The following is a 23,010-nucleotide window of genomic DNA, read 5'->3' as shown; positions in this document are numbered from 1 at the left end:
TTTTCCATAGAACCTGCAACAATCATTGAAGAGGCTGTGTCTATAGATGTCACCCAAGGAGACCCTGCCACTTTGCAGGTTAAATTTTCAGGGACTAAGGAGATTACAGCCAAATGGTTTAAAGATGGCCAAGAACTGACACCGGGCCAAAAATATAAAATCAGTGTCACTGACACTGTCTCTATACTGAAGATTATTTCTACAGAAAAGAGAGATAGTGGTGAATATACTTTTGAAGTCCAAAATGATGTCGGGAGGAGCAGCTGCAAGGCTAGCATTAATGTCTTAGGTTGGTACAGCTTTTCTATGGCGAGGAACTGGGCATTTCTATGCTCTTTCATCTCTTTCAATTTTAGAAAAAAAGTATAAATCAGTAGATTGACTTTTTTTTTTCATTGCATAGATCTTATCATACCTCCGTCATTCACCAAAAAGCTGAAGAAAATGGACAGCATTAAAGGGTCTTCCATTGACTTAGAATGTATAGTGGCTGGGTCACATCCCATAAGCATCCAGTGGTTCAAAGATGACCAAGAAATAACAGCTAGTGAAAAATACAAGTTCTCTTTTCATGACAACACTGCCTTCTTGGAAATCAGTCAGCTGGAAGGTTCAGACAGTGGCACCTACACTTGTTCTGCCACTAACAAGGCCGGACACAACCAGTGCAGTGGCCATCTGACCGTCAAAGGTTGGCAAATTTTGTCTCTGCCTCTCGAGAACTTGCTGCTCTCTGATTTCTTAATTCTTTCCTTGACTGATCAGTTCTAAAATAAACCTTCCTTTCCCCTTTCGCTTCTTCTTCTTTCACCCCAGAACCCCCTTACTTCCTGGAAAAGCCACAGTCACAAGATGTCAATCCCAATACAAGGGTTCAGTTAAAGGCACTTGTGGGTGGCACTGCACCCATGACAATAAAGTGGTTTAAAGACAACAAAGAGTTGCACTCCGGAGCGGCTCGCTCGGTCTGGAAGGATGACACCTCCACCATCCTGGAGCTCTTTTCAGCCAAAGCTGCCGATTCGGGGATCTACATCTGCCAACTGAGCAATGATGTTGGCACAGCAACCACTAAAGCCTCTCTCTTTGTGAAAGGTCTGGTCTCTCTATCTTCTCACTGTCTTGCTTGCCTAGATTTTCTTCAGGGGAGGGGGCTTGAGAAAACAGTTTTGCTCATTGGTCTTTAGTATAAAAAATGTTCACCATCACACGTTTTTCCCCATCTTTAGAACCTCCTCAATTCATTAAGAAGCCCAGCCCAGTGCTAGTGCTGAGGAATGGACAGTCCACGACATTTGAATGCCAGATAACAGGCACGCCTGAAATCAGAGTTTCTTGGTATCTGGACGGGAACGAAATAACAGCTGTTGAGAAACATGGCGTTTCCTTCATTGATGGTTTAGCCACTTTCCAGATATCTGGGGCCAGGGTGGAAAATAGTGGGACTTACGTCTGTGAAGCTCAAAACGATGCAGGCACTGCAAGCTGCAGCATTGAGTTAAAAGTGAAAGGTGCGTTACTGCTTCTCATTTCCATTCTGGCTATGCTCCTGGCTGGTCCTTGGGTCTTCCCTGGAGTAAACGGTTCTCTGTCTCCTTTTTGAATCTTTAGAGCCTCCCACCTTTATCAGGGAGCTGAAACCCGTGGAGGTAGTCAAAGATAGTGATGTGGAGCTGGAGTGTGAAGTTATGGGAACATCTCCATTCCAAGTCACTTGGCTGAGGAATAACAAGGAAATTCGGAGCAGCAAAAAATATACCCTGACTGACAGAGTGTCAGTGTTTAATCTCAACATAAACAGATGTGACCCTTCAGACACTGGTGACTACCAGTGCATCGTATCCAATGAAGGCGGCAGCTGCTCTTGCAGTGCTCGAGTCTCTCTGAAAGGTCAGTTGGATGCAAAGGAGCTGGCTGCCCAGTACAAATTCTGTAAAGTTTTCATCTTGTGATGATGGGTAGGAGTTCAGATAAACTTCCTCTTCTCATACTGTCTACTTTAATCACAGAGCCACCCTCGTTCATAAAGAAGATAGAAAACATCACTACTGTTTTGAAAAGTTCTGCCACCTTTCAGAGCACTGTGGCGGGCTCTCCTCCCATTTCTATCACCTGGCTCAAGGATGACCAGATTCTGGATGAAGATGACAATGTTCACATCTCCTTTGTGAACAACGTGGCCACACTTCAAATTAGATCTGTGGATAATGGACACAGTGGGAGGTACACGTGTCAAGCCAAGAATGAGTCAGGAGTTGAGAGGTGTTACGCTTTCCTTTTAGTACAAGGTGTGTGAGCTAGCCCCTTTCAGAGTTATTCTCTGGAGACAGTTTCACAAGCAATAACCCTTTTTCCATGGAATTATGAGTGCAACTCATCCATGTTTCCATTCTTACTACAGAACCCGCTCAGATCATAGAGAAAGCTAAATCTGTCGATGTAACTGAGAGAGACCCAGTGACCTTGGAGTGTGTTGTGGCCGGAACGCCAGAACTCAAAGTCAAGTGGCTTAAAGATGGGAAACAGATTGTGCCTAGTAGATATTTTTCGATGAGTTTTGAAAACAACGTGGCCAGTTTTAGGATTCAGTCAGTAATGAAGCAAGACAGCGGCGAGTACACTTTCAAGGTGGAAAATGACTTTGGAAGCAGCAGCTGCGACGCCTACCTGAGAGTGCTAGGTCTGTACTCTCGGCCCCCGTCAGATCCCTTATGTATATTATGTCCTTGGTAAACGAGTGGCAACGATTAACGGGTGTTTTTTGTTGTTTGCATTGGACAGATCAAAATATTCCTCCATCATTCACCAAAAAGTTAACCAAAATGGATAAAGTGCTAGGCTCTTCCGTTCATATGGAGTGCAAAGTTTCTGGCTCACTTCCTATTAGTGCTCAGTGGTTTAAGGATGGAAAAGAAATATCTACAAGTGCAAAATACAGACTCGTCTGTCATGAGAACACTGTATCACTGGATGTGAACAACCTGGAATTAGAAGACACTGCGAATTACACATGCCGAGTATCAAACGTAGCAGGGGATGCAGCGTGCAGCGGCATCTTGACTGTAAAAGGTTAGACTTTCTTAACCTCTTCTGGCTCTTCTCTCTGGTTGCTTTTAAATGTAACACTCTTTCCTGGTGTCCTTTAAAACTAAAAATCGCCATAATTCTGTTTCTTTAGATACATCTGTATTGAGTTCAAGAAATATTCAGTCATTACCTCTTTTCAGTAGTGTTTTCTTACATGGCCTTAAAACTGTTGAAATAATCCAACTACAAGGCATTTAATCATATGCATTTCTCTTCAAATCTATAGAACCTCCAAGCTTCTTAGTGAAACCTGAGCGACAACAAGCCATACCTGACTCTACGGTGGAATTTAAAGCTGTGCTAAAAGGAACACCACCATTTAAAATCAAGTGGTTTAAGGATGATGTGGAACTTGCCTCTGGACCTAAATGTTTCATTGGCTTGGAAGGGTCAACTAGCTTCTTAAATCTCTACTCAGTGGATGCCTCCAAGACTGGACAGTACACTTGCCAAGTTACCAATGATGTTGGTAGCGACTCTTGTACCACAACATTGCTTGTGACAGGTGTGCAAGTTTGATTGTTTTATGTTTCTGTCTGCCTGTGGCTCTGGTCCTTTCTCTAATCTTTTACAATGCATCTACCCAGTCAAGAAAATACCCTTCTATTGGCCAGGCATTGTTCATGTTTCATGTTTTTCTCTTTCTTGTACTACTTAACTGAACTTGTGTTATTTATATCTGTTATGTTCCCTCATAATCTCCTCTTTTCTTCACTCTCTAGAACCACCAAAGTTTGTAAAGAAACTAGAAGCGACCAAAATAGTGAAAGCAGGTGACTCAGCACGACTTGAATGCAAAATAACTGGATCCCCAGACATCAGAGTTGTGTGGTACAGAAATGAACATGAACTCCCAGCCAGCGATAAATACAGAATGGCTTTCATTGATTCGGTGGCCGTCTTACAGATGAATTATCTTGGTACTGAGGACACTGGGGATTTCATTTGTGAGGCTCAGAATCCTGCTGGCAGCACAAGCTGTAGCACCAAGGTTATTGTAAAAGGTAGAAACCTCTTTCTTCTCTTCCTCATTACCTGAAGCCCACCTTCTTCTCCTCTGGCTATCAGAGCTCTTCATTGTTTTACGGTCATCTTTAGCTTCCATTTGAGATCATAGGACATTTTCCCAAATAGTATCATTTCTGTTTTTAGATGTTTTTCTTAAGATTTGCTCACATATAGATAATCATTCTGAGATATTTTTCTTGTTATGCCAATATCATAATTCTAATCACCTCAACATATTAGCCAAGCAGTTCAAATTTGATGTTTCAAACACTCAAAAAAGGAAGGCATTTTAAAATTAACTTTTGCCTTCAGTCAACTTGTAAATATATCGTCATCCTCAGCATGATCTTTATCTTTTATTTAAAACAAAGACTATTTGCCACATATATCCCAAGTTTCAAGCAATAGAGGTTTTAACCTTACATTTACAACAGGATAATTATATTGTTTTTTCTCTCTTAAAACTAGTTCCTAGTTTTTAAAATAAGATCACTATACTGTGTTGTAAATAGTACTAGTATTTTCCAGAATTTTTGTCACAGAATCTAAGTTTGTCATATTGTGAGGCAATTATTGCAAAAACCATTTGTTGATGTGGAAGACTTAGAACACAGATGGTGTGATAACTTCCAAGTATCCCAAGAGTAAAGCACATACAAAAAAATTTCATCCCTGAAGTCAGGACCCCATACCTCATACAGATCATATTAATCCTTACACTTGGCTTTAGAGGTGTGTTTGGTTTTTGTTTTGTTTTACAATTTCACATCAATCTTTACTAAATTAGTAAAGTGGTGTAGACAGAATGTTGAGCTGCTCAGTAAGGTTGTCTGGGGTCTGGTCTGGGTCCTCAGCCAGTGAAGCCAAGTGATTCTGTAAAGGCCCTATTGCTTCTCTGAGGCTATTATTCTTCAGCACTAAAGTCATAGTGCCAGACCTGTGTTAGTAGTTTGACTCTTTCTTCCAATTTTTAAACAAAGAAATAAAAACATTATATGAAGTTAAGTAGCCTAGTTCATGAGGAATTCTTGTTTTTTACAGAACCACCTGTTTTTAGCAGCTTCCCTCCTGTGGTAGAAACCCTTAAAAATGCTGAAGTTAGTATTGAATGTGAACTTTCCGGAACACCACCATTTGAGGTGGTTTGGTACAAAGATAAGCGACAACTCCGGAGTAGCAAGAAATACAAGATTGCATCCAAAAATTTCCATGCAAGCATTCACATTCTCAATGTTGACACTTTAGACATTGGTGAATACCACTGTAAAGCACAGAATGAAGTGGGAAGCGATACTTGTATTTGCATTGTAAAACTAAAAGGTAAGCATTATTTCCTGCACGTGGCAGAAATGGCAGGAACATGCAAAATGGTTATTTGTTTTCTCTTTTTCATTATCTGGACAATCTTTCCAACAATCTCCACCCATCTTTCCCTGTTCAGAACCACCAAGATTTGTCTCCAAGCTGAACAGCCTCACAGTTGTAGCTGGTGAGCCTGCTGAGTTACAAGCGTCCATAGAAGGCACCCAGCCTATTTCTGTCCAGTGGCTTAAAGAGAAGGAAGAAGTGGTTAGAGAAAGTGAAAACATCAGAATTACATTTGTGGAAAATGTTGCCACTCTGCAGTTTTCAAAAGCAGAACCAGCTAATGCTGGGAAGTATATCTGCCAAATCAAGAATGACGGTGGAATGAGGGAGAACATGGCCACGTTGACTGTTTTAGGTTGGTACAATATGGTGCAGTAGTTCTCTGATATAAGGAGGTGCCAAACACTGAGACGACTTACTAAGAGATAGTGGCAGAATTTCCTTTTTTTAATTTCTAGAACTATATCAATCCTCACCTATCTCAAAGGTTTATGGAAAAGGACCTTTCAGGCACTCTTTTCTGTGTCTGTGATCCTAACAAAAATTAACCATTTTTATTATTTTCTTGATGAATTAGCAGAGAAAATCACAACTGTCTTTTGTTTAACCATGAAAAAAATGAGAGTCCAACATATGCTACAAGGAGATTTTTTTTCTCAAGTGTTACTGTTTAAGCTGACAAAAACTCCAAAGATCAAAGTTTGATAAGAATGACTTGCACTTTCATCTTTGGGCATATTCATTTTTAATTTTGCAGTTGTTTGAAAAACAACTTTGAAAAAGCTGTCTTTAGCTCCTTAAAGTAGAGCAACAATACTGAGCAATTCATAGGAACATGTGGGCTTTGTTCTAGAGAGGGTCAAGTACAAATCAATATATGACATTGAATTATTTCAGAAGTTGAATAACGCAAAAACATATTTCTTAATAATTCCTATAATTTCATGACAGCATGTAATTATGGATTCTCATTTTAAGGTCTAGAGAAAGAGGGCCTGAAGATATCCATATAATTGAAAGAAACAGTGTTAATGAATTTGATAGTAGAGACAAGGTGAAGCTAACAGTTTTTAACAGATGGCTATCACGTTTTATTTCAGAACCTGCGGTCATTGTCGAGAAAGCAGGTTCGATGACAGTTACTGTAGGAGAAACGTGCACTCTGGAGTGTAAGGTGGCTGGCACTCCCGAACTCTCAGTCGAATGGTACAAGGATGGAAAGCTGTTGACCAGCAGCCAAAAACACAAATTTAGCTTCTACAACAAAATCTCTTCCTTGAAGATTCTCTCTGTTGAAAAGCAGGACGCAGGCACGTACACTTTCCAGGTTCAAAATAATGTTGGCAAAAGCAGCTGCACAGCCGTGGTCGATGTTTCAGGTTAGTTGTGACATGTTCTTCCCATTGCTTCAGCAAATTCCTTTCACAAGCTTTCTTCCCTCGAGTCTCTGCTGTTCTTCCAAACCTCAAGTCTCTTGCCTCTCCTCATGCAGACCGAATGGTTCCTCCTTCTTTCACACGAAGACTGAAAGATACCATTGGAGTGCTGGGTACATCTTGTATCTTGGAGTGCAAAGTAGCCGGATCATCACCAATCTCTGTTGCCTGGTTTCATGGGAAAACCAAAATTGTCAGTGGAGCGAAGTACCAAACTACATTTTCAGATAACGTCTGCACATTGCAGCTCAATTCTCTGGACTCATCAGATACGGGCAGTTACACATGTGTGGCTGCTAATGTCGCTGGGTCTGATGAGTGCCGTGCAGTGCTGGCTGTACAAGGTCAGTGTCAGACACTCACATCCTTTCTTACAAGTTCTTCTTTGGGTGCCCATCCCTGCTGACACATTCAAAAGGCATCTTCTTTTTGATAAAAATCGCAACTAAATCTGAAACTTACAGGATCTTTTCATTGTCCTCCTTGCTTGTATAGAACCACCCTCTTTCGTGAAGGAACCTGAACCTTTGGAAGTACTACCAGGCAAAAACATCACCTTCACAAGTGTTATTAGAGGAACCCCTCCATTTAAGGTCGGCTGGTTCAGAGGTGCCAGAGAACTGGTGAAAGGAGACAGGTGCAACATCTATTTTGAAGACACTGTGGCAGAACTGGAATTATTTAATGTGGACATCTCTCAGAGTGGGGAATACACCTGTGTGGTTTCTAACAACGCTGGCCAAACATCCTGCACTACCCGTCTCTTTGTAAAAGGTTTGCTCCAGTCTTTGTGCTTCCTGCTTTTTAAGTGGCATCTTTGTTCGTGTTTTTACTGTGTTTAACGGCTATGCTTTGTCACTCCCCAGAACCAGCTGTGTTTGTGAAGAAACTGAGTGATCACTCTGTAGAACCAGGGAAATCCATCATTTTGGAAAGTACCTATAAGGGAACACTCCCCATTTCAGTTACATGGAAAAAGGATGGTTTCAACATAACACCCTCTGAAAAATGCAGCGTAGTCACAACAGAGAAGACCTGCATCCTGGAAATTCTGAACAGCACAAAAAGAGATGCAGGACGGTATTCCTGCGAGATTGAAAATGAGGCGGGAAGGGATGTTTGTGAAGCCCTGGTGTCTACATTAGGTGTGTTTCTTATTCTCCAATGATTGGCATTTGTCTAACGTGAGGCGTGGTTTGTGTGGTTTTCTTTAATCCCAGTTGCTGATCGTGAACCTTTCCTCTTTAGAACCACCTTATTTTGTTACGGAACTGGAGCCTCTGGAGGCATCAGTGGGAGATTCCGTTTCTTTACAATGCCAAGTTGCTGGGACCCCAGAAATTACAGTGTCTTGGTACAAAGGCGATACCAAGCTACGGCCGACTCCTGAATACAGGACTTATTTTACAAACAATGTGGCCACACTTGTTTTTAATAAGGTGAACATCAATGACAGTGGAGAGTACACATGTAAAGCAGAAAACAGTATAGGAACTGCCTCTTCTAAGACTGTCTTCAGAATTCAAGGTGATAATTTTATTTTACGAGTTAAGGAATTTCTTCTTCCTTATCTTCACACTTCCCTTTATGGGGAAATTTTTGTTTCACGTACTAATGCCTCCAGTATTACTTGTCTTCCTGCAGAGCGCCAGCTCCCACCTTCCTTTGCAAGACAACTAAAGGACATTGAACAAACTGTTGGGTTACCAGTTACCCTCACTTGTCGACTGAATGGCTCCGCACCCATCCAAGTGAGCTGGTACAGAGATGGGGTACTTTTACGAGATGATGAAAATCTACAGACATCGTTTGTAGATAATGTGGCAACTTTAAAAATTCTGCAAACAGACTTGAGTCACTCTGGCCAATATTCTTGTTCAGCTTCTAATCCACTTGGAACAGCGTCTTCCAGTGCTAGACTGACAGCAAGAGGTTTGTTCCGATGTTACTCTTTTTCTCTTTGTAAACCGTGACTTCCTATTCATTGTCAAAGTAGAAATAGCCAATAAAGAACAACAGCAAAAAGTATGCTGATTTTTCTTCTCATCTTCCAGAACCTAAGAAATCTCCCTTCTTTGACATCAAGCCTGTATCTATAGATATTATTGCTGGGGAAAGTGCTGACTTTGAATGTCATGTTACTGGTGCTCAACCAATGCGAATTACTTGGTCAAAAGATAACAAGGAGATCCGTCCTGGAGGAAACTACACAATTACATGTGTGGGAAACACTCCCCATTTGAGAATTCTTAAAGTAGGCAAAGGAGACTCTGGTCAATATACTTGCCAAGCAACCAATGATGTTGGCAAAGACATGTGCTCAGCTCAACTCAGTGTAAAAGGTATCTCTACATGGCACTGACCAATACTTATTCTCTCCCATCTTACATAATTTTCTTCAGAAAAGTTTCTTTATTTTTTAAATGTTTGGGATGAACTAACTAGATCATATTAGAATTTGTACATTAGTGTTGGAGGCAACATTAATCAAAGTTCTATTTTCCTTTTTATTTTGTTTTTTAAATTAGTGTATCTCTAAGTATAATCTTATCAGAGTGTTGTTTATGTGAAATTTGTTAAATGTCATTTCCTCTCTTTTTTTCACTCTTTTCCTGTTATATGGCATTCTGAATTATCATTTTGATCAAATACTTCTATAATACATTAACTTACATGTTTTAGTTTCTATATCCAGACTACAAGGTTAACTTGTCAATTAAATTCTCTATTAAAAGTAGTAAAAGTTTATTTAACAGAAAAAAATATATATTTTATCATGAAATTCTCAGAAAGTACATATATTCTTAATAATAAACAAGATAAAATTAGGTATTTATAAAATCTTAAGCTACAAACATAAGCTGTTTCTTCCTTTGACTTACTAGAACCTCCAAAGTTTGTTAAGAAATTAGAAGCTTCAAAAGTTGCAAAGCAGGGAGAATCCATCCACCTGGAATGCAAAATAAGTGGTTCTCCAGAAATCAAAGTTTCGTGGTTCCGAAATGACAGTGAACTTCATGAGAGCTGGAAGTACAACATGTCTTTTGTGGACTCTGTGGCAGTGCTCACCATCAATGAAGCCAGCGCAGAGGACAGTGGGGACTATATCTGTGAAGCCCATAACGGAGTTGGGGACGCCAGCTGTAGCACAGCCCTGACCGTCAAAGGTTAGATACACTAAGTCCCTTGCTTTCTTCCTTCTCCTCTGCTCTGGATTCTTTCTCAGCAGTGTTCTGAGCTCCAAAACAAAAAGGCCAGTGAAAGGGATTTGCTTGCAATTCTTAAACTAGCTTTTATGACTTGTCATTTCTTATGTTCGTTTACTGTCATATGGTCACTCCAGGCACTGAATGATTTAAAGTCTAACATATTTTCCCTTTTCTTAGGCAAATGCGCTCATTGTTTATCTCCTTTTCTTCTGGTAGCACCTCCTGTTTTCACCCAGAAGCCTTCTCCAATAGGAGCCCTTAAAGGTTCTGATGTTGTATTCCAATGTGAAATTTCGGGAACTCCCCCATTTGAAGTGGTGTGGGTTAAAGATCGAAAGCAAGTTCGAAGCAGCAAGAAGTTTAAAATCACCTCAAAAAATTTTGATGCAAGTCTTCATATCCTTAACCTGGAAGCCGCCGATGTGGGCGAATATTACTGCAAAGCTACTAATGAGGTGGGGAGTGACACATGTGTTTGCACCCTCAAGTTCAAAGGTTTGTATCCATGGGCCCCAAAATATATGCCTCTTGCTTTCATCTTTTCTTGCTTGACCAGTAATGTATTTGGCTGTGATTCTCATCTTTCTTCTCTAACCTCAAATTTCTTTCATTAGAACCCCCACGATTTGTGAAAAAGCTTAGTGACACCTCAACCCTGGTTGGGGATGCTGTTGAGTTGCGGGCTGTAGTGGAAGGCTTCCAGCCCATTTCTGTCGTCTGGCTGAAAGATAAAGGTGACGTCATCAGAGAGAGTGAAAACACTAGGATTTCATTTGTTGATAATGTTGCAACCCTACAACTTGGGAGCCCAGGGGCATCTGACTCTGGAAAATATGTGTGTCAAATCAAAAATGATGCTGGAATGAGAGAGTGTTCAGCAATCTTGACTGTCCTAGGTTAGTAACAAAGTGCAGCCTGAGGGGGAAAATGTCCATTTGCTTGACCTATGACATCGCCTGCAAATCTTATTCTTACCCAGTAATATACTGAGTATACTCTTGTTTTGAAAGATGACTTTGTGTTCAATGCAATATACTTCTTCTTTTAGAACCAGCCAGAATCATTGAGAAACCAGAACCCATGACTGTCACTACTGGAAATGCTTTCGCATTAGAATGTGTAGTGACTGGAACACCAGAACTTTCAGCCAAGTGGTTCAAAGATGGCAGAGAAATAGCTGCAGACAGCAAGCATCACATCACATTCGTCAACAAAGTGGCTTCGCTTAAAATCCCGTGTGCAGAAATGAGTGACAAGGGGTTATATAGCTTTGAAGTGAAGAACAGTGTTGGTAAAAGTACCTGCACTGTTTCTGTCCACGTTTCTGGTGAGTAATAAGAGGTTTTCATGAATATATCATTTTCCCTGGGGGGAAAAATAAAGCTTCTCTTTCAATGGAAAACTACGCTTCATCCACACAGATCGGATTGTGGCTCCTTCCTTCATCCGCAAGCTGAAGGACATCAACGCCATCGTCGGGGCCTCAGTGGTTTTGGAGTGCAGAGTCTCCGGCTCCGCCCCCATCTCCGTGGGTTGGTTTCAGGATGGCAATGAGATTGTCAGTGGGCCTAAATGCCAGTCCAGCTTTTCGGAAAACGTTTGCACTTTGAATCTGAGCTTCTTGGAGCCCTCTGACACAGGCACATACACATGCGTGGCCGCCAACGTGGCTGGGTCAGATGAATGCTCGGCGGTCCTGACTATCCAAGGTCAGTGTTCAGGGGCCAGACTGCTGCTTCTCCAGCGCCTCCACCACGTGACTTAGTGCCTGCCTTGTGGGGGATTTCTGTATTTTGTCTTTGTGCATAGTCTTAGTTCCTTTTTCTTTAAGTAGCAAAAAGCACTGCTTACTTGGATTCCTTTTTTCTCTTGATCTTCCCCCTTCCCTGGGGTCTCTAGAACCACCTTCTTTTGAACAAACCCCTGACTCTGTGGAAGTGCTCCCTGGAACGAGCCTCACATTCACCAGTGTCATCAGAGGCACCCCACCTTTCAAGGTCAAATGGTTTAAAGGCAGCAGGGAGCTGGTGTCCGGGGAGTCATGCAGCATCTCTCTGGAAGATTTTGTCACGGAACTGGAGCTATTTGAGGTGGAGCCCTTGCAGAGCGGGGACTACTCCTGCCTTGTGACTAATGACGCTGGCAGTGCCTCCTGTACCGCACATCTTTTTGTGAAAGGTTTGCCCTTTCCTCCTAAAGCACATATCTTTAACATTTTTTCTGATTCTTCACTTGAAGATGTCAATTCTGCCTCTGTGTTTTCTCCTCATAGAACCAGCCACCTTTGTGAAAAGACTGGCCGATTTCAGTGTCGAGACAGGAAGCCCCATCGTTCTTGAGGCCACGTTTACGGGTACACCTCCCATCTCGGTGAGCTGGATGAAGAATGAGTTTGCCCTTACACAGTCTCAGAATTGCAGTATTACCATGACAGAAAAATCTACCATCCTGGAAATCCTCGACAGCACAATAGAGGATTATGCACAGTACAGTTGCCTAATAGAAAATGAGGCCGGTCAAGATATTTGTGATGCTGTGGTGTCTGTCTTAGGTGTGTTGACAGTTACCTCTTCTTCTTGCTCTTTTCTTTCTTTCAAAACATCTTCTTTTAGTTAGTGCGCCTGATTGATTATCATCCTTTCTACCTCAGAACCGCCTTATTTCATTGAGCCTCTGGAACACGTGGAAGCAGTCATCGGAGAACCTATAACTTTACAGTGTAAAGTGGATGGAACCCCAGAAATCAGAATTTCTTGGTATAAAGAACACACAAAGCTACGGTCAGCTCCTGCATATAAAATGCAATTCAAAAATAACGTTGCCTCCTTGGTGATCAACAAAGTGGATCACAGTGACGTGGGAGAATATACCTGCAAGGCAGAAAACATTGTGGGAGCAGTGGCTTCTTCATCCGTGCTTGTTATCAAAGGTGATGACAGTTTTCTCTGCAAGTCTCACTGTGTGTTGACAGATCCATTTTCTTAAAAACATCACAATGTTAATGGATTGAAATACGCCATGGTTGTTTTCTCTCTTGTAAATAAGGATTGTCTATAACTTCTTTACAGAGCGCAAACTTCCACCTTCCTTTGCAAGAAAACTGAAGGATGTTCAGGAGACTCTTGGCTTCCCAGTTGCATTTGAATGTCGCATCAATGGCTCAGAACCTCTCCAAGTGTCTTGGTACAAGGATGGGGTACTTTTGAAAGATGATGCTAATCTGCAAACATCTTTTGTTCACAATGTAGCAACTCTTCAGATTTTGCAAACTGACCAGAGCCACGTAGGTCAGTACAATTGCTCGGCTTCGAATCCCCTTGGGACTGCTTCATCCAGTGCGAAGCTCGTCCTCTTAGGTGAGTAACTCATCACATGACCTCTTCGTTATAAAGCAGCTTCACTGCACCCAGCCACCAAGGACTGGTGCCACATAGTGTCTGCTCCACGTCTGAGAGCACGGAAACTGAAGTCACCGTGTTGCTCTTCATTCTTTCCAGAGCATGAAGTACCTCCTTTCTTTGATCTCAAGCCTGTGTCAGTAGATCTGGCTCTTGGAGAAAGTGGTTCTTTCAAATGTCACGTAACTGGAACTGCACCAATCAAAATCACTTGGGCTAAAGATAACCGAGAGATTCGTCCTGGAGGCAACTACAAGATGACTTTGGTTGAAAATACCGCCACTCTGACGGTTCTCAAAATAGGCAAAGGCGATGCTGGGCAGTACACCTGCTATGCAAGCAATGTCGCCGGAAAAGACTCTTGTTCTGCTCATCTGGGTGTACAAGGTACTTGTTGGAGCAAAATAGCAAGGGCTCATTTCAACTTCTAACACTATAGGAGGAAGTGTGTACTTGAAAAATGTGTTTAGGACTAGGGTTTAGGCTACAGTCCATGGGGTCTCAAAGAGTTGGACATGACTGAGCAACTTCAGTTTCATGGGCCAGGCTCTATGGGAGGTGTTGGGCAGGCTACAAGTTTATAGTTTACAGTTTACAGCAAATCTAGGGTCTTCTAAATGGGAGCAAGTTTTTAATTAAAAAAAATATATATATAAAACTGGTCAAACATGGGCTGAGGGTCCATTTTCAATGGCTAAAAATAGAGACTAGAGAGAGAACAGGAACTTTTCACAGAATTGTAAGATAATCCAAGTTTGAAAGAAACTATCTTAGGACAATAAAAGGAAGTTGTCTTGAATGATATATTTTTCCACAGTAGTTTGTAAATTAATGGTTTTGTTCCTCACCTCAAACTATAAAGCCCTTCAAGAGTCAGATTGTGTCAAATCCTTCTCTTCTGCTAGCCTCACTTAAATAATAGTGGAAATCAGGGGACTGGAGAGTACATTAATATCTTACATCATGGAAGGCAACCATGTCTCAAGGTAGCAAAAACAGTTCCTGTCTGCTGTGGTCAGAAATTAACTCAGTGAGCTGCTGGTCTAACTCATGAGAGCATTTTTAAAGACTTTTTATGGTGACAGTTTATAAATAACTTGAAATTAAAATAGAGTTAGATTCAGCAGCCCATGTGCCCTGTGACATATTGCTAATTATTTTATCTCCCTAAACTTGAATTTTCTGATTCAGTTAATGAAGAAAGTGTTGCTCTCCCCACTTCAAAGGGCTATCATAGAGGTTGAAGAAATATCTATTAAAGTCCTATAGGAGAAAATAGCACTTTAAAATATTAAGATATCTGACCCAGTTTTGCTACTCTGACTCTTCCTGGCACATAACTGGTATCTCTGCAGCCATAGGAAACGACAGACCTGTACTGGTTCACATACAAGAAAGTAATCAAATGCTCTTAATCCCTGTAAACCATAGAGTGCTTTCACCAACAGATGCACACTCTGCCTCTGATCTTGCACAAAGAAGTGATTCTTTTGCTGGTAGGAGGATTGCACAAGGATTAATGTCTCTTCTTCCTTCCTTTTGCAATAATATTTAATGTGGGTGCTTACAAAAGTAAAGGCATTTTACTTCAGGATTTAGATTTCACTTACCTATTCTTTCTTGAACTATAGCAAATTAATATGTTTTCCAGAGCTAAAGACCTCTCTTTTTGAGTTTTCCCTTCATCCTGAATTATACGTGTCTTTCCCATCTCTTCCCTTGTGTTTTCTTTCTTGCTTCCATAGAACCGCCCAGGTTCATTAAGAAGCTAGAACCTTCAAGAATCGTGAAGCAAGATGAATCTACAAGATACGAATGTAAAATAGGAGGGTCTCCAGAAATCAAAGTTTTATGGTACAAGGGCGAGACTGAAATTCAAGAGAGCAGTAAATTCAGAATGTCGTTCGTGGACTCAGTGGCAGTGTTGGAAATGCACGGGCTCAGCGTGGAAGACAGTGGCGACTACACCTGCGAGGCCTGCAATGCCGCCGGCAGTGCAAGCAGCACCACCTCCTTGAAAGTTAAAGGTCAGCTCTTCGCTCTCTTTGTAAATTGGGATATAATTGCTTTGCAGTGTGGTGTTTGTTTCTGCTGCACAACAGTGTGAATCAGCCATAAGTATACAAATACCCCCTCCTTGAGCCCCATTCCCCATCCAACCCCTCTAGGTCATCCCAGAGCACCTAGTTGAGCTCCCTGGGCTATATATACAGCAGCTTCCCACTAGCTGTCTGGGACAAAGTGGGAGAGTAGCATTTACCCATCTTTTATGTCTTGCACATCCTAGCTGTCCTCTCAATTCCCTGTTGGACTCTCCAAGGTTCTAAAAGTTTTAAAGGATACAATAGAAAATTGGAAGTGATACTCTCTATGTTGGACTAGACAACTGATTTTTACTTGTTAATACATACTTAGAGAATACAGCCTAATTCCCCTTTCTTTCTAACTTGATTTTCTTCCAACTTTAGAACCACCCATTTTCCGCAAAAAGCCTCATCCCGTTGAAACACTGAAAGGAGCTGATGTTCACCTTGAATGTGAGCTTCAGGGCACTCCCCCATTTCAAGTTTCATGGCATAAAGACAAGAGAGAACTTAGGAGTGGCAAAAAGTACAAGATCATGTCTGAGAACTTCCTGACGAGTATTCACATTCTGAGCGTCGATGCCGCGGACGTTGGGGAGTATCAGTGCAAAGCCACGAATGATGTGGGAAGTGACACCTGTGTGGGCTCCATCACTCTGAAAGGTTAGAGTGACTTCAGCCTCTCGTGCTTACTAGTATTTTCCTTCTAACTTTAATACCCTGTTGACCCCTCAGCTCTGGCTCCATCCTTCTCCACTAGTGTCTCTTCTACTTTCCCCCTTTCTCCTTTCCTAAATCTTTTTATGTTTAGTGTGCATTTCAAATCCTACTAAATACCCTTTTAAACAGTTTTCCCAGTAGATTTTGATTGGATTAGAAAGCTAGAGAAGCAAAGGTGTTCAACTCCTTCTGCTTAACACAAACTCTAGGAGGGTTCCCTGGTGGTCTAGTGGTCAGGACATGACACTTTCACTCGGTGGCCTAGGATTCAATCCCTGGTCAGGAGATTAAGATCCCACAAGCCTTGTGGCAAGGCCAGAAAAGTACAAAAGTCTAATGCATTCTTGCTCCCACTCACCAGAAATGCCTCTTTAAGAAATGCAAGGAGTGCATGATCACTAGTTTGATTCCTGGCATTGATGGCTTTGAGGGAAATACTCTTAGCCCCACACCTTTTAAATCTCTTTTTTTTTTTTTGCCCCCTTTTCTTCAGCGCCACCAAGGTTTGTGAAGAAGCCCAGTGATGTTTCTACCATCGTTGGTGAAGAAGTTCAGCTTCAGGCTACTGTTGAGGGCGCTGAGCCCATTTCCGTGGTGTGGTTCAAAGACAAGGGGGAGATCGTCAGAGAAAGTGACAACATATGGATCTCTTATTCAGAAAACACTGCAACCCTACAGTTTTCAAGAGCGGAAACAGCCAACGCCGGGAAATACACCTGTCAGATCAAAAACGATGCCGGAATGCAAGAGTGTTCTGCCACGGTGTCCATCCTCGGTTAGTGCAGAGAGAATGTCATCATGAGTAGAAGGCATACACTTACCAGAACCTGTGTCTTCCTTAGTTTTTCCATGGGGTTTTAACACTTGAATGCAATTTGTATCTCATTCCAGAGCCTGCAGCAATTGTGGAAAAGCCAGAATCCATAACAGTGACCACAGGAGACACCTGTACCTTGGAATGCTCGGTCACTGGCACACCCGAACTCACGACCAAGTGGTTTAAGGATGGAAAAGAGCTGACAAGTGACAACAAATACAAAATAAGCTTCTTCAACAAAGTGTCTGGCCTTAAGATCATTAATGTGGCCCCCAGTGACAGTGGGGTGTACAGTTTTGAGGTGCAGAACCCTGTGGGCAAAGACAGCTGCACAGCCTCAGTGCAAGTTTCAGGTTGGTTGGTTGGGTTTTTGTTTCGGTGTGATCATAGTATAGTTCCTGCTTTACATGTATGTGTATGAGAAGCTCCACATTCTACAGTGTGACATGAGTCTGACATTCTGCAACAGCAAAATTAGAGGTAATATGCCTATCCTGTTGTTGTTCCGTTGCTAAGCCATGTCTGACTCTTTGCAGCCCCATGGATTGTAGCCTGCCAGGCTTCCCTGTCATTCACTATCTCCCGCATGCCAGGCTTCCCTGTCATTCACTGTCTATCTCCCAGAGCTTCCTCAGACTCATGTCTATTGAATCAACAATGCCATCCAACCATCTCATTATAGAGATAGGAGAAAAGCAAGCCCAAAAGTTCTATTCCTTTCTCTTGGAGGAATTACCACAATTCAGGGTGGTAGGAATAAAACTTAATTCCTGAGTAAGGAATGAGGATACTGTGGTTTTCTACTGTTGGTTATGCTGGAATAATTCTCCACATAATGATACACAGCAAAGAGAGACCAAAATTCCTAAGTCAATTAGCACATCTTGCCCATTGATTCTCAAGGCTCTCCATTGTGTGAAGCCTCGGGCAGTTCTTTGATACCCCCACAAAAGAGCCAAATGGATCTAGGGATATTCCATCAAAAAGACAATAATTCTCTCTTCAAATCATTTTATAACTGATGTCCCTTGTTTGTTTGATTTTTATCACATTCAGACCGAATTGTTCCTCCTTCGTTCACGAGAAGATTGAAAGAGACAAATGGTCTGTCTGGTTCCTCGGTGGTAATGGAGTGTAAAGTCTATGGATCACCTCCAATCTCCGTCTCCTGGTTCCATGAAAGAAACGAGATTAGCAGTGGAAGGAAATACCAGACCACCCTGACAGATAACACATGTGCTTTAACTGTGAACATGCTGGAAGAATCAGATGCTGGCAACTACACGTGTATAGCTACTAATGTGGCCGGTTCTGATGAGTGCAGTGCTCCTTTGACTGTGAGAGGTCAGTCCAAAATACAGTAAAATATCATTGCATTTCATTATGCATTAAACACTTTTATAATCAAAATTCAAAATTGTTAACCTTTTTCTGATATGTGCTTTTTTGTTTAGAACCACCATCTTTTGTTCAGAAACCTGACCCCATGGATGTTTTAACTGGAACCAACGTAACCTTCACAAGCATTGTAAAAGGAACACCCCCTTTCAGTGTTAGCTGGTTCAAGGGAAGCACTGAACTAGTACCAGGGGACACATGTAATGTGTCTTTGGAGGATTCAGTTGCTGAACTGGAGTTGTTTGACGTAGATACATCACAGAGTGGGGAGTATACCTGCATCGTTACTAATGAAGCTGGCAAAGTTTCTTGTACAACACATCTCTACGTAAAAGGTTTGTTTGACTGCTATTCTGCATTTTTACAGTTAACATAGGTGAAGTACTAGATATGCCCATATCCATGTGTATATGTGTTTGATATCGTATTTTCAATTTGTCTGCTACAGCCCCAGCAAGATTTGTAAAGAAGCTCAATGATTACAGCATAGAGAAAGGAAAACCCCTGATCCTAGAGGGCACATACACTGGAACTCCTCCCATTTCCGTGACATGGAAGAAAAATGGCATAAACGTGACTCCATCTCAGAGGTGTAACATAACCACAACTGAAAGGTCTGCGATCCTGGAAATCCCAAGCAGCACAGTGGAGGACGCAGGGCAGTACAACTGTTACATTGAGAACACTTCCGGAAAGGACTCCTGTTCAGCACAGATCCTGATACTAGGTTTGTTGTGATTGCACATTCCCATCTTTGCATACACGTAACCCCTGCAGCATGCCTCCTTCATGACTGATTCTCTCTCTTGTCTGTAGAACCACCATATTTTGTCAGGCAGTTGGAGCCTGTGAAGGTGACTGTTGGAGATTCTGCCTCATTACAATGCCAGCTTGGCGGGACCCCTGAAATTGCGGTGTCCTGGTTTAAAGGGGATACAAAATTGAGACCTACTGCTACCTACAAGATGCATTTTAGGAACAATGTTGCTACATTGGTTTTCAACCAGGTTGATAGTAATGACAGCGGAGAATATATCTGCCGAGCTGAAAACAGTGTGGGAGAAGTTTCTTCGTCAACTTTCTTGACTGTTCAAGGTGATTGCAATATTTTTAAAGTGAATGAATGTGTGTCTTTTGAACAAGATTTTAAATATCTGGTGAGGGTTTTCTTTTTGGAGAAATCTTTCCAAATGCAAAGTTTTCTGCTTAAGTAGTTCTACCTACAAATTAGATTATCTTTTTCAATCACCTTTACAGAGAGAAATAAAATGACTAAATCTTCAGTTAGAAGGGTCATGTCATCATTTGCCTCTATAATTAAATCTTTAAGAAAAACAAATAACCATATTTTTAAATCCTTACTCCCTGAGTGTCTCATTCAGATTGCTGGAAAGCAGTCTTAAAAAGTAAGAGAATCTGCTACATGCCAGAAATATACCTTAAGCTAATCAGTTTTTCTATTGGCTTACATATTTTTACACCTACCACGCATGGGTGTCAGTCACTCAGTCATGTCTGACTCTTTGCGACCCCATGAACTGTAGCCCGCCAGGCTCCTCTGTCCATGAGATTCTTCAGGCAAGAATACTGGAGTGGGTTGTCATTCCCTTCTCCATAACATGTATCAGCATGCCATCAAATTAAAACTTTTGCTCCAAAAATTTACCTGCTTTTCCCTGAGTCCAAGTTAATTTAAGAGTTGTGAATATCTCCTGATATCCTGATGTTTTTATAGGAGTTCTATTATCTAGGTAACAATAATTGTGAGAAGAATATTCAGTAAATTCAAAATGTCCAGAAGTATTCATCACTTTAATTCTCTTCCTACAGAGCAAAAACTTCCACCATCATTTTCTCGACAGTTGAGAGATGTTCAGGAAACAGTTGGGCTGCCAGTTGTTTTTGAGTGTGCTGTCAGTGGATCAGAACCTATCTCAGTGTCTTGGTTTAAAGATGGCAGGCCAGTGAAAGACAGCCCCAACATACAAGCATCATTTTTAGATAATGTGGCCACTCTAAACATTTTCCAAACTGATCGGAGTTTTGCAGGCCAATATTCTTGCACAGCTACAAATCCTATAGGTTCTGCTTCTTCCAGTGCCAGACTCATTCTCACAGGTGCGTGAATCCCTAAGCTTCTATTTTTGTAAGTAAAATTGTTAGAACCAAATTTGAAATTAGGGGAGGACGATTTGTGTGACCTAGGACGGTCAGGTATGGAGCCTAAAACCTTGTCTTTCTGCTGTCCTCCCAGAGGGGAAGAACCCCCCCTTCTTTGACATCCCTCTGGCCCCTGTGGATGCTGTGGTGGGAGAGAGTGCGGACTTTGAGTGCCACGTGACTGGGACACAGCCGATAAAGGTCGCCTGGGCTAAAGACAACAGAGAGATCCGAAGTGGTGGAAACTACCAGATTAGTTATCTGGAAAACAGTGCCCACCTAACCATCCTAAAAGTGGACAAAGGAGACTCTGGACAGTATACATGCTATGCTGTCAATGAAGTGGGAAAGGACTCCTGTACAGCTCAGCTCAATATAAAAGGTATCTTTGCATATCAGTTTTGTTAGAACAGATAATATTTAGGATTTTTTTTTCATTTAGGACATTTTTGAACCACTGACATAAAAAAAAAAGTTTCAGAAGAAATAAGTTTCTCCAGAGAAAAAAATGATCTTTTAAAATCTGCATTTCTCTAAAGTTTCTCTCCCCCTCCTTTTACTTTTTACAAATATCTGGTTCTATAACTGGCCATAAGTTATTCTTATCATCCATCCCATAAATCAGAGAACAGTTTAAAATAAACTTGTTAAAACTAAAACATACATTGTTAATCAGCTATATTCTGATATAAAGTAATTTTTTTAATTTAAAAATAAAAATAAATACAATAAGCTTGTGGAGGGAGGCAAAATATTTAGGAACATTACACTAATATGCTGTATTTAGTTGGTCAGCATTGATTTTGAGCTTAAAATATGGCTTCTCTCTCTTGAAAAGCCTCCTATTAATAACTTACTTCTGGATTCCACTTCATATGTCCTTGAACTTTCTTACAGAGCGGCTGATCCCACCAAGTTTCACGAAAAAACTCTCAGAGACAGTAGAAGAAACAGAAGGGAATTCTTTCAAACTTGAGGGCCGTGTTGCTGGTTCCCAACCCATCTCTGTTGCTTGGTACAAAAATAACATAGAGATCCATCCAACATCTAACTGTGAAATCACATTCAAGAACAACACACTTCTGCTGCAAATCAAGAGGGCAGGCATGGACGATGCTGGTTTGTACACATGCAAAGTGTCGAATGATGCAGGCTCTGCTTTATGTACATCTTCGATCGTCATCAAAGGTAAGTCTCCTTGACTGCCCCAGCATGATGCGTTTTTCCTTTCTGTCCATTAGACAGCCATGTGTGTTTCTTCTGACATCTCAACCTACTTCTGGATTCCAGATATATATTATTTAATTGGCTTGCTACAATTTCACTTATGTTTACTAAGATATATATATGTATGTATATGTATTATTTGTCATTTAATTACATGGCCCAGCCCAGTAGGTGTCATATTATAGACTATGTATCTTAGCTTGTAAATCACATCCCAAAATGTTGCCAGGTAGTTAGAAGTCTAAGGCTACTTTGAAATTCATGCATAAGTGACTTACAAAATTTTATGAAGCACACTTGTTTTTAAATTTTGAAAAATTTTCATCATTGAATACTGTATTAGCTTTGCTTATTATGAGGTCTATCACATTCTGAAGCATTCTCTTTTCTAAGGATATTTCTAAAGCATTATGTCTGACATATATTTCCCAAAGCATTTATCCTGTAAATTAATATTAATCTCATGCAAAAGGATAAAATTTACTCTAAGAGAAAAAATGGGTGGAAAGATGTATATCATTACAAATATACAGTCATAGCTTGAGGCGAAGAAATAGACTGTATTGTTTAAGGAGATTGTCTCAATCTGATCTTCTAACTGTAATGGCTTCATCCAGATGATTATGAGGCAGTTCATCAAAATCACTTTGCAATCTAACTTCATTGAACAGCTGGGAGTTAATTACCAACTCTGATCATCTAGCTGGCCATTTCAGGGTGCCCAGACAATAGGCTAATATCATCAGTAGGTTAATATTACTAATAAGGTTATATCATTGAATTAACTTGTAATTCAGATTTTATCATTCATTTAATAGGACTTAAATGCATTTAAACACATTTAGTAAGATGAATATGTGCTTAGTGGTGGCTTTTATTCATGATTTACATTCATGATGGTTTTGCCATGGAGTAGATAGATAAATACTTTCTATAGAATTCTGAGGCTTTTTAATACATAGAATTTTAAAGAGTAAGGCATCAGAAGTTTTCATCTGTGCAATCATAAATGTTGCCTTATTCTTCTTAAATGTAGGTCTCAGAACAGTTCAGTATAATCATTACATAACACTGAGCTGTACACAGCCTTCCTGTCAT

General features: G+C 41.0%; 1 protein-coding gene across 50 annotated transcripts in view; it reads left to right on the top strand.

Annotated features, from left to right (window-relative positions):
* Positions 1-23,010, top strand: part of TTN (titin) — a 276,437-nt gene that overhangs the window by 76,967 nt on the left and 176,460 nt on the right. For all 50 annotated transcript variants that reach the window (XM_086360782.1, XM_086360507.1, XM_086360734.1 and 47 more), the window contains 40 exons: positions 11-289; positions 404-691; positions 817-1,095; positions 1,230-1,511; positions 1,612-1,890; positions 2,010-2,288; positions 2,402-2,680; positions 2,782-3,069; positions 3,314-3,592; positions 3,810-4,091; positions 5,137-5,415; positions 5,537-5,818; positions 6,564-6,842; positions 6,956-7,243; positions 7,395-7,673; positions 7,766-8,044; positions 8,148-8,426; positions 8,544-8,831; positions 8,954-9,241; positions 9,785-10,066; positions 10,325-10,603; positions 10,723-11,004; positions 11,157-11,435; positions 11,530-11,817; positions 12,008-12,286; positions 12,381-12,659; positions 12,759-13,037; positions 13,177-13,464; positions 13,606-13,893; positions 15,252-15,533; positions 15,975-16,253; positions 16,804-17,085; positions 17,202-17,480; positions 18,184-18,471; positions 18,582-18,860; positions 18,974-19,252; positions 19,342-19,620; positions 20,356-20,643; positions 20,780-21,067; positions 21,583-21,873. In XM_086360782.1, coding sequence (XP_086216908.1) covers positions 11-289; positions 404-691; positions 817-1,095; positions 1,230-1,511; positions 1,612-1,890; positions 2,010-2,288; positions 2,402-2,680; positions 2,782-3,069; positions 3,314-3,592; positions 3,810-4,091; positions 5,137-5,415; positions 5,537-5,818; positions 6,564-6,842; positions 6,956-7,243; positions 7,395-7,673; positions 7,766-8,044; positions 8,148-8,426; positions 8,544-8,831; positions 8,954-9,241; positions 9,785-10,066; positions 10,325-10,603; positions 10,723-11,004; positions 11,157-11,435; positions 11,530-11,817; positions 12,008-12,286; positions 12,381-12,659; positions 12,759-13,037; positions 13,177-13,464; positions 13,606-13,893; positions 15,252-15,533; positions 15,975-16,253; positions 16,804-17,085; positions 17,202-17,480; positions 18,184-18,471; positions 18,582-18,860; positions 18,974-19,252; positions 19,342-19,620; positions 20,356-20,643; positions 20,780-21,067; positions 21,583-21,873 — 11,292 coding nt within the window. The remainder of the gene's footprint in view (positions 1-10; positions 290-403; positions 692-816; positions 1,096-1,229; positions 1,512-1,611; positions 1,891-2,009; positions 2,289-2,401; positions 2,681-2,781; positions 3,070-3,313; positions 3,593-3,809; positions 4,092-5,136; positions 5,416-5,536; positions 5,819-6,563; positions 6,843-6,955; positions 7,244-7,394; positions 7,674-7,765; positions 8,045-8,147; positions 8,427-8,543; positions 8,832-8,953; positions 9,242-9,784; positions 10,067-10,324; positions 10,604-10,722; positions 11,005-11,156; positions 11,436-11,529; positions 11,818-12,007; positions 12,287-12,380; positions 12,660-12,758; positions 13,038-13,176; positions 13,465-13,605; positions 13,894-15,251; positions 15,534-15,974; positions 16,254-16,803; positions 17,086-17,201; positions 17,481-18,183; positions 18,472-18,581; positions 18,861-18,973; positions 19,253-19,341; positions 19,621-20,355; positions 20,644-20,779; positions 21,068-21,582; positions 21,874-23,010) is intronic.

Source organism: Bos grunniens, chromosome 2 (genome assembly GCF_055505025.1).
Source record: "Bos grunniens cultivar Pamir isolate PY7600 chromosome 2, Bosgru_T2T1.0, whole genome shotgun sequence".
Taxonomy (NCBI): domain Eukaryota; kingdom Metazoa; phylum Chordata; class Mammalia; order Artiodactyla; family Bovidae; genus Bos; species Bos grunniens.
This window is presented reverse-complemented; position numbering and strand designations above follow the sequence as displayed.